Genomic DNA, 11,432 nt, shown 5'->3' on the forward strand with positions numbered 1-11,432 from the left:
ATTAGAGAATTAATAAAATAATAATATGATAAATAAAAAATAATAATAAATTAATTATTGTAATACAATTGTAGGGACGATATATGCATATTTTTATTATTGCAAATAAAGCATAGGACGAGAAGTCAACGGTTAGGGAGTTAGGGGATCTGTTTACAAATTAGAAATGGACTAAAATGCAAAACTCGTAGAGGGGTCCGGCAGCCCACCCATTTGTTTGCAGCGTCCGAATTTTATCAGAATTCGAACCCTCCAAATTCCAGTTCCCATTTTCCAATCCAACGATTTCCCTCCGCCGTTGAAGCCTCAGAATTCGGCTGTCTGTGCTACCGTTGGTAATGGCAATGTCTCCGAGTGCAGCAGCTATGGCGGCTCAGTTGCCGTCTTCCTCGTCTTCGTTGTATTCTGGTAATTTGTTACTCTGTCCTCCTGCTCTGCGCCACTTTCTTGTTCTATATTGGGGCGTCTTTACTTACATATGAGCATCTTGTTTGTGTTCTCGTGTATATATTGCTCAAGCAGCGATGTTCTTCTGACGTTTTCTGTTGAATTGGAATTTCGATTGATTGTGGATTGTTTTGTGAGTTCTGTAGGTGAATTTGCTTTGTTTCAGTCAATTATACGTACAGTACATTAAGATGTTTCACAGTAAATTTAGTTTACTTTTGGGGCAAATATCTTCTCAAACAATTGGCAAATTAGTTAGAAATGTTTAAACCCTAGGACAATGATTTGGTAACTGATTCGACGTTATTTTTCACTAAGAACAACAGATATTTATTGGTGCTCTATATGTGATAGTTTGTTAAGCCAAGGCCATGGGAATTTGCTTATAAATGTACTGTAAACTGCTGTATGCAAGTTAATTAGGAGGTTTTGTTGCTTTAGACATTTACTCTAGGGAACAGTTGGGAGATCTATTTGATGTCTGATGCTTCATTTCATATGATCTGGCTCACGCCTTCTGGTGTATTTATGTACAATGTCTACTTACAGCCCATCTGGTAAGCTAAGTATGGGTTGTAGTTCTTGAACTTCTCTCTCCGGTGCTATAATGAACAATGTTTTTGTTGGGACTAATATTTTGTTTTGTAAGAGTTCGTGATTACCTTTTCACAATTCTAAGTTGGCTTGGCTGCTTTAGACAGTGTATGAGAGTTGATTACCGTCATTGCTAGTGATAATGGTGAATGCTGGTGGAAATCTATGTATGCATGTATATGTATATATACAAGTCATCCATGTGCCATTTCAGGTAAGATTCGCTACAATGCAAATATTGTTGGTCTCCCAAGTTTGTCATGCCGGGGAAGTCAAATTGGGAGGGTTAGAAGATCTCTTTGTGTGTATGCTCTATTTGGTGGGAAGAAGGATAGCAATGAAAAGAGTGATGATAATTCTTCCAAGGTAACATTATATCAATGCAATTTACTATGCTCCCGATGGGAAAATTTTATTTTGGCACAATTGTTTTTAGCATAAAATGGAACTCTTACCAAACACCTGCACTTTGCTCGGTGCCCTTTTTAAAATCTTGCTTTGCCCTTTTTTGGCACGGTCATTTTTCCTGCTCGTCTATTGTATTTTAATTCTGAATAAGCACTTGTTAACTATGGAATCATACTCATATGTAGGCAGGAATATTCGGAAACATGCAAAACTTATACGAGACTGTAAAGAAGGCACAATCGATAGTCCAAGTTGAGGCAGTACGGGTTCAGCAAGAGCTTGCAGCGTCAGTTCCACTATTTGCACCCACACTTGTTTATTTCACCATCTTATTTCGAGCCTTATATAATTGGATTTTTAATAGAATTACCTACAAAATTGCAGAGCTGAATTTGATGGTTACTGTGAAGGCGAGCTAATAAAGGTGAGTTTTTCACACTCACAATTGAGATTATCCTTGTTGCTCCAACACAATATCCTTAACATAGTAGTCATGTACTCATGACTTCTCTTTGAAGAAAAATACATTTTGTTGCTTTTTACAAAGCTCTAGCAATGTCGGGGTCCGATTTCTACCTTCACGATCTCCATTTTTCTAAGTCATAGGCCAAGAATGCTCATCCCCTTGCTATAGTTTGACTGATCTTTTTCTAGGCAACACTCTCGGGGAATCAACAACCTGTTCGCATAGAGATAACTGAGGCTGCAATGGAGTTGGGACCCGACGTAAGTTAGTTTGAGCCATTCATGTCTCGGCCCATTATTCTTGTCTGTCGATATATCATCTGCATAAAAATGTATTCATCTAGTGTTAAAATGCCAGATTTCTTCCGATGATACCTATATTGCATTCAGCTTTTGTTACAATTCTTACAACTTTCTATTGTCCAGAAACTATCACTTCTGGTGACCGAGGCCTACAAAGACGCGCACAAGAAGAGCGTGGAGGTAAAATAACATCGTCCTACATTTACCAGCCCACATTACATCTGATATTATCTTATACAAATTCAAACAATATAAATGTCATTGCAGGCCATGAAAGAGAGAATGAGCAATCTCGCGCAAAGCCTAGGAATGCCGCCGGGTCTCAGCGAGGGACTCAAGTGATTGTCGCCAGAGTCGGCTGGCTTTCAATTTTGTGTGCTAGCAGGTTTGCAATACTACACTTTATGTCTATTGTCTCCTACCTTTTTATTTAAGATGCAGAATATGTGTTGCTCTCTCCACTCATTTTTATGTGCTGCTCTCATTTAATTGTCAAATCCATAATCTTCGATTTCCAAAAATCACGAAATTTAGAGCTGTTACACAAGCCTCGGCTCGCTAATCATACTAGCAAGCTGAGGTTGAGCTCAAAAGTATACTAAAAAGATTATCAAGTCGAGTAGGTTCGGTTTGATAAAACTTTTTAAGTTACAAAGGGCAAAAATATCAAATTTTACTATAAAAACCCAAAGGTCATTTGGACTGGGACGGAGGAAGTACTCTATTTTAAATACAACATAGATTAAGATTGAGCTCTATTTTAATGTGGTCTTAGAGGTGGGCTGACGAGTACCATTTATGTCCTACTTAAATAAACATATTTTTTATTTAAAGTTGTCCCATTTAAGCAATGTTTTTGTTCTTTTATTTAGTTATCAATTTATCTTTCACTTTTATTTTTATATTCAAAATTCCATCAAATTATATATAAATCTATTTTGACATTTATAATTTACACGAATTTTCATTCGTTAGTATAATGTTGTTATTAGTTAATCTATTCAAAATGTATTTAGAGCTATGTAGGTGTTACGGAGGAAGTAGCATATATCTATATCAAACAACTTGAATTAATTTATTTAATTGACCAAATTGAACTAGATATATAAATAAAATGGAATACTCATTGGAACTATTTTCAAATAATAATCCAATCCAATACAACAGTTTTATTACATATGTAAGAATTGTCATGGTACCAAGAAAGCGTTCTTTAGAAAGTTAATTTTATTTTATTTTATTTTTATTAGATATAATATTTTATCAAATAAAATAACATATTTTTATAAAAATTACAATTATTGTATAACAAAAATATAAAATCAATCTAAAAAAAACGTAAATCCTACGTACGTATGCATGTATGTGTATGCCTCTGCACTGTGCATCACTGTCTTTTGCTTTATCAACAGTGGTCTTTTCTTTTTATCTTTCCCCAAGAATAATGATAAATATAGTAATAGTCGGCACATACACTAATATATATATTTTAAATTATAGAATAATTAATTGAAATTTTTAAAGAAAAATCTGACAGCAAAGAGCGAAGATATTGATTAAAAAGAAATGATCCTTAAAATACCACTTTATAACTAAGATCTCAAGCTTGGGTTTGTTTGTTTGGAGTTCTTGTGTCCATTTTGTTTAATTATATACGAATTACATAAATAATATCAATTATATTTAATTTTAAATTATATGTTTTAATATCAATTCAAAATTTTTATTTAATTTTTGGTTACGCGTAATTTCTTTATAATAAAATATTTTATTTACACTACAAGAAAAAATCATTTTTGTAACAAAATTTTTTTTGTCTCTAAATCTACTTTTTTCGTTACCAATGACATCAAAGACGGAATAGGAATGTAATTACGTTAGCTACGTGAACTTTAGTAACGGAATTTCGTTACAAATATATTATTTTTTTGTAGTGTTACTTATAATTTATAATCTGACTCGATTATTTTTTTATTAAATATTTAGTAAATATTTCATAATACCATCATTTTACATTTTACCTGCCTCAATTTTATATAAAATATTATTTTTAAATTTTATGTCCAAGCAAAAATATTACAGACTGAGATAATAGTATTTTTATTTGAAATAAAAAAGTAAACACATCCGACATTTATTTAATTACACACTTTTCTCTTTTACATTTTTACATACAATTTATAGAACCATTAAAAAAAAAAACTATCAAAAACTAACAAAATTATGAGTTTGTTAATTCATTTTGTATTTTTGGCTATTCACCACAAATATTATTTAAAATTTACAAATATATATACAAATTAAAACAATATATGATACCAAACATTTATTCACAAAAGTCGATAATTCAACAGAAAATATTATTTTATATATTTAGTAATTCAATTTTTCGTACCTAACATTCAATCCCATAATAAAAAATGAACATTCTTCTATTTAATTGTACCAAAATTAATAGTAGCAAAATTTATTGAGACAAAGTGAAATAATAAAGGATTATCCAAATTTGCTTGATATATATATATAAACTAAATTATGTATACATCTATGTAACTTTAAAATATATAGTATATATATATTGCTATTAATAATATGTAGGAATTATTAGGGTTTTGCCAAAAACAAGAAATTCCAAAACTTTTACCAATATAAAATTGATTTATTATTGAGATTCAAATCTGACACACACGAGTGTCACACTACTTTCAATATTTCTCATACTTTATTTAAATATATTTTCATGTAAGAATTTTCTTTATTTGTATATTTTCTACTATATTGGTCGAAAACCCTAATTTGCTTTTTTCCTTTACGGAAGATGAAAAAAGAAAAGGTAATAACAATTTTCGAGTATGAATTTTAATTTTTTAAAGCAAAAAAATATATATATAAATAATAGATCAATAATTCTTTTATATAAATTAATAGATATATTCAATAATACGAGGTACTAATTACAGATCTCAATTATTTAGTTTAAAAACTTAAATTAATTATGATATATAATTATCTTTTTTGTTATATACATGCTTAATTATCAAATTTTTTCCATTCAAGAGAAAAATATTCATTTTGTCTTATTTTGATTGTCCATTATAAATGTGTTCATTTTTTTCATCTTTTATAAATAATACTTCTACAAGTCAATTATATTTACAAAAATATCATTAATCAATAAGTTTTGTACACATAAGAATACTTTTGTTTTTCTATTACATACAACTACTTTTACAAACAAAATATTATTATTTTGTAATGTCTGTATGAAATACATTTATTATATATATTTCCTGAAATCATTGTATTAAACATATTACAACAAATTATATCGTGTCAAAAATTTATTTAAAATTTTATTATTCTCAAATCTCGAAACAACTCTCAAACAACACTCAAATTCCTATATATATATATATATATATTGAGGGAGACAATGAGACAAGAGAAATCTAGTATGAGAATATGTGAGTGTGGAGTGGGGACAAAATATTCACTAAAAGACACAAATTATTACCATTCTCCACAAAAATAAAAATAAAATATTTATAAAAAAATTACAAAATATATATATATATAATTGTATATAAATATTGTTCCTGCTTATCCAATCCTACTCAACTGTCCACCAACATATCTATCTCTATTAGATTGTTCTCTTACAATTTTTTGTTACCATTTATTTATTTATTTATCTATATTATGGCCATTCCATTTGATATAGAGAAATCGAAATATTACAAAAACTATTAATTTAGCTTGAAGAGTCAAAATTAAATAAATGTAACAATGAAAAAATAAAAATAAAAATAAAAATTAGATAATCATTGTTGGAATACGTACAAGTCTTAAAAGCAGCGCATGCAACGTAGATACAATTAATGCAATCTAACTTTATCAAATTTCACAACACACACACACACACATATATATATATATATATTTAAAATTTAATTAAATTTTATTCCATACAGACATATATATAAATAATAAATGTATATAAATATAATTTGTTTAAATAATTACATCCAGCAGCAGCACTGTTCACTTTTCTCTTTAAATTTGTTCTTTTTATGTGATTCTCCCATTCTCCAATTACCGTCCAGAATAATATGATGACCTGTAATAATTTCATTAAAATATAAAAAATTTAAATTAGTGTATATTCAATGCTAAAAATATTAAAAAATATATATATACTATAATATTTCATAATTTAGATTTTTTATCATTAAAAAACTTATATTGTTAATCTAGCTTCTATAGAATTACTATTAAATTATTTAAATGGTTAAACTTAGATACATATTATTCATTTACATATTAATCAATACGCTCTTGACGTGCAAAGTGAATTTATGTCACATACGGATTTTACGTATTGACGAAGACAAATGAAAACATACGGATTTTACGTATTGACGAAGACAAATGAAAACAGTGGAACTCGAATACGAGACATCCCGATGATTCTATACTATATAATTTTTGGATGTAAAATTTTAATTATACAAATAAATAATACAATCATATATATATATATATGACAAGACACTATAATTTTCACAACCATAATTTTTTAGAATTATTTTATTTTATTTTAATATTAGATTTGGATCATTTGTAAAAATTTGTTAGAATATCAAATAATCCAATAAAATTAAATAATAAAAAAATAGATAAAATTTTATATATTTTTTTTACTAATCAATTTTTTGACTTTTAATTTTATCGGTTATATTCATTATCTACAAAAATCTATATTTTCAAAAAGAATATAATGTATATATTTTAATATATTTTTCAATTTTATAGATTATATTCAATTTTTGAGTTTTTTTTTATTTAAAAAATTCAGAAAGAAAAAGAAAATTTACAATAAACATTTATTCTTTTTAAGATATTCTTTCATATATATATATATATATAAGCTTGTTCTTACATTACATAAACATTTATTTTTCTAATTAATTTTTTTTTTTTTTTTTTTGTCTAATTTTAAGTTAACGTAGACCCGATACATTTAGATAAAAAAAAGTTTGACCGTTTTAAAAAAATAAAAAATATATATATATATATATATATAGTAAAACATAGCATTTGATATTTTGAGGAAAAAGAGAAACAAGTCTTTAATATATTATCTTTTTTAAAAAATAATAATAATAATAATAGTTTTTTTAATAAATAATACCAAAAGTTAGATAGAACCAAAAAATAAATAAAATAAAATATTTTTCTAAATATATGTGTTATAAATTTTTTTAAAAAATAATAAAATTGTAATTTAATCTATAGATAATCAAATATAAATATATACATATCTATTAAATCTAAAATGAATGAGTACACGCAGGCATGCAATATATATATATATATAAACCCAACTAGACTCAATCAACTCATAACTTCAACCCCAACATTCACAAACATTTCAATTTCTCTCTCCAATTCTCATATTCACTAATTAATCTAAGGTACTTCATTTATTCACATTTTTATTTAATATATATATAAATATATTGAGTTTGTATGAATTTAATTAAATTTAATTTTCAGGAGTTGAAGGCCCGGAAAATGAACAGGCCAGGGGACTGGAACTGCAGGTCCTGCCAGCACATGAACTTCCAGCGCCGCGACTCCTGCCAGCGCTGCGGCGACCTCCGGCCCGGCGGCGACATCTCCTACGGGGCTCGGCTCGGCTTCACCACCGGCCCCGATGTCAGGCCCGGCGACTGGTACTGCGCCATCGCCAACTGCGGCGCCCACAACTTCGCCAGCCGCTCCAGCTGCTTCAAGTGCGGCGCCTTCAAGGAAGACTTCATCATCGGCGCCGGCGCCGGAGCCGAGACCGAATTCCCCAGGAGCCGCGGCTTCGGATTCGGCGGCGCCGGCGCCGGCGGCGCGGCGCGGTCCGGATGGAAATCCGGCGATTGGATTTGCAATAGGTAATTTGTAAAAGTGAATTAATTAATTAATAATAATAATAATAATAATAATAATAAAAGCTTTAAATATGTGGTGTTACATAAATTAATTAAAAATTAATTCCACGTCATCACCAGGTTCGGGTGCAACGAGCATAACTTCGCGAGCCGGACCGAGTGCTTCCGGTGCAATGCGCCGAAGGAATCTGCCAGCAAAGCTTCCTTCTGATCATTGGACAATCCACGTGTTTGTTTGGCTACGTTTCTTTGTAAGTTCTTAATATATATAAAATATTTTTTTAAATTAAATATTTATAGAGATATTTTTATTATTACTTACTGTAATTTATTTCTATAATATTATTCTTATTTAAAATTTTATATTATTCGGTAAATAAAATAATTTAAAAATGATGTTAAATAATAATCAGTGTGAACTAAATTTTGTCAACAGCTTATTCAATTAAATTATTAGTTACTTAATTTAATTAGATAATTATTAATTAATTTATGATATATATATATATATATATTTCAGGTTGAGAAGGCGAATATTTAGAGGGAATCAAGATTGAAGAGGAGAAAGGGAATGGTTTTTGGTGTCTCTCATTAGCTATTTTTAATTTTTAATTTTATTTCATTTTGGTGTCGTAGGGATTAGAGTTAATTTAGGTTATTTATGTTTGCAAATTCATGTTGGTACATTTTTCTTTTTATTTTCGATTTTAATTTCCTTGAGTTTGTGAGGTTTAATTTAAGTTTTATATATTAACTATCAATTAGTATGCATTATGATATATACATATATATGGTGTTGTGTGTCTTGTAGGTTTATTGAAATCAATTATAATATCAGCGTGTTTGGAGAAAAAAATAATTTAATATTCTATATATATATATATATGCAATTTAACAATAGACATAAATTATTTAATTTTATGAACCACAAAATTCATGAGTGAATGAATGAATAATAATAATAATAATATGATCAACTTGTCACGAGATTATTTCATAATGTGTTTCTATATATGATTAATTTAAAAATAAAATAAAATGGAATTTTAATCATTTTAGTGAAGATATAAATTGGACAATGAGGATGTGTTATTTGCATACCACCTTACTTTTTCAATATTAACATTAACCAAAATTCTCTATCTGTATTCTATATCAAAATATTATTTAAATTAAAATGTAAAATAAAATACGAACAGAAATTGTCATCTACGTATGTAATACAATCTTGTAATAAATGAGACCTATACTTTTAAATTCTTTTTACGTCTAAAATCCATTTGAATCTTATTTTGAATTGTAATGTCTATATAATCTATGCGGTTCAGTTAATATTCAATAATATAAACTTGAAATAAGATTAGTATATGATTCAAAACCTTATGTCCTCTCCTCTATATATATTTTAAAAAAGAAAAGAAAATGACACATAGGATATGATGATTGTTAAACGAGGGTGCATTAAACAACAACAACAATAATAATAATAATAATAATATACTGGATAATTAAAGATATTTAATTTCATTAATTTTTTTATTATTATTTCAAACACGTTTTATATTGTTCGTCCGCACAATTTTTGATAAAAATATACCCTCTTCGTCCCATAAATATAGTCTTAATTCAGTTGGGCACGAGATTTAAGAAATATTGATATTATATTGATAGTTGGTAAAAAATATAAATAAAAGACTTTTTTGTCCTTGTGAGTGTATTAATGTAAAAAGTAGTGATAATTGTGTAATAAAAATAAAAAAGTATCGGTAGTTTTATGGTGATATATTCATTTATGTAAATAAGACTATTGTTTTAAGACAGACAAAAATAGTAAATATGGACTATTGTATTGACACGGATGGAGTATTATTTTTCTCACCAAAAATTAACTAAAATATTATTTAAACTAAAATCAAACACTCAATTTCAAATTAAAATCGAACATATTTATTTTTTTTTTAATTTCAATGTCCAAACAAAATGGTATAACGAAAAAATATTATACAATAACTCAAATTACAATCAAACAATACTTCTTCACTCATTGATAAAATTGAACTTCCAACTAAATCTCTCAGCTTACAACCAACCACACTAATATATTTTTTTATTCAACTTATTTATTATTTTCAAAACAATAAAATAACTCAAAATACTTTCAAAATATATTTAAACACAATTATAATTATTTTTAAATCAATCTAAAATATGAAAATACGTCCTCAAATACAAACATACCCCAATATTTTAAATTTTTCTTTTTCTTTTTTTTTTTGTTTGGATGACATGGGAACCTGCGGCCGCTACCCGAAAGTGCGCACTGAATAAACCCCGGTCGAACCTAATACCCTGCACTTGATAGCACATGTTTGTAATATATATATATATATATGAATATGAATATGAATGTATATAGATTAATTATGATGAGTTGAACACAGCTCATTTAATCATAATCTAATTTATCTTTTTCATTTTCTTTATTTTTTCCTCTCACTTTATTTACCTTTCAATATATTAAAGCTTTTTTTTTGCAGCTTTAATTTGCACCTTACTCTTTAATGCCTTAGTCCAAAGCCCAAAATATAAATATTCATAAATAATAATTTAATAATGACAAGTCAAATTTATTTAATTTTTATGCATGCATGTCTATATATATAGAATCTTTTTTTAAAAAAATAATCACTCTCAAATTTAATTATTTTACATTTTTCATATAATATTTTCAATAATAAAAATATAAATATTATGTTTGTGTTTTTTAAATAATAGTAATGATTTGGAAGGGCGAGAACAGAGAATTATAATGAATAGTGTAAAAATATAATATTTATTAAAATAGGTGAAATGAAACTTGAAAATAAATTATGATAGTTCAAATATTTTATTCGGAGGTAAAAACATTGTTCATCGCATCGCATGGTGAACAAAATCAAATAAAAATGCATATATATATATATATATACATATACAGTAGCGGACCTATTAAGGGACAAGGGTAGACTGCAGCCCACCCTTGTTCCACTCCAACCCTATTTTTACTCTATTTTATTAATTTTTTTATTTTTAAAAGAATAGTATATATATTTTTTATAGATAATATTTAAAATAAATAAAAAATTAATAAAAATATCGAAGTGTTGATTTTTTTTTTTTAATAAAAAGTGCATTAGTTTTTTTTTTTTTTTCAAAATATAATATATCAATATTTACTAATAAAAAAAATTGTTTTTTTTTTATTTGGACTAGATATAATAATTAATATTTAAT

At 27.3% G+C, this 11,432-nt stretch overlaps 2 protein-coding genes across 2 annotated transcripts; both read left to right on the top strand.

The window, feature by feature from the left end:
• Nucleotides 1-204: 204 nt before the first annotated feature.
• On the top strand, nt 205-2,714 carry LOC127250076 (nucleoid-associated protein At2g24020, chloroplastic-like). Its single transcript, XM_051273229.1, has 7 exons — nt 205-408; nt 1,256-1,407; nt 1,635-1,735; nt 1,834-1,873; nt 2,104-2,175; nt 2,341-2,397; nt 2,485-2,714. The coding sequence occupies exons 1-7, from the start codon at nt 339-341 to the stop codon at nt 2,557-2,559; spliced, it is 567 nt and encodes a 188-aa protein (XP_051129186.1). The 5' UTR covers nt 205-338; the 3' UTR covers nt 2,560-2,714.
• A 4,853-nt stretch (nt 2,715-7,567) lies between these two features.
• On the top strand, nt 7,568-9,009 carry LOC127250503 (transcription initiation factor TFIID subunit 15-like). Its single transcript, XM_051273818.1, has 4 exons — nt 7,568-7,691; nt 7,774-8,162; nt 8,280-8,410; nt 8,680-9,009. The coding sequence occupies exons 2-3, from the start codon at nt 7,792-7,794 to the stop codon at nt 8,368-8,370; spliced, it is 462 nt and encodes a 153-aa protein (XP_051129775.1). The 5' UTR covers nt 7,568-7,691; nt 7,774-7,791; the 3' UTR covers nt 8,371-8,410; nt 8,680-9,009.
• The last annotated feature ends 2,423 nt before the right edge of the window (nt 9,010-11,432 follow it).

The sequence above is a fragment of the Andrographis paniculata genome, unplaced genomic scaffold (genome assembly GCF_009805555.1).
Source record: "Andrographis paniculata isolate CXL003 unplaced genomic scaffold, ASM980555v1 Contig37END, whole genome shotgun sequence".
Lineage (NCBI taxonomy): Eukaryota > Viridiplantae > Streptophyta > Magnoliopsida > Lamiales > Acanthaceae > Andrographis > Andrographis paniculata.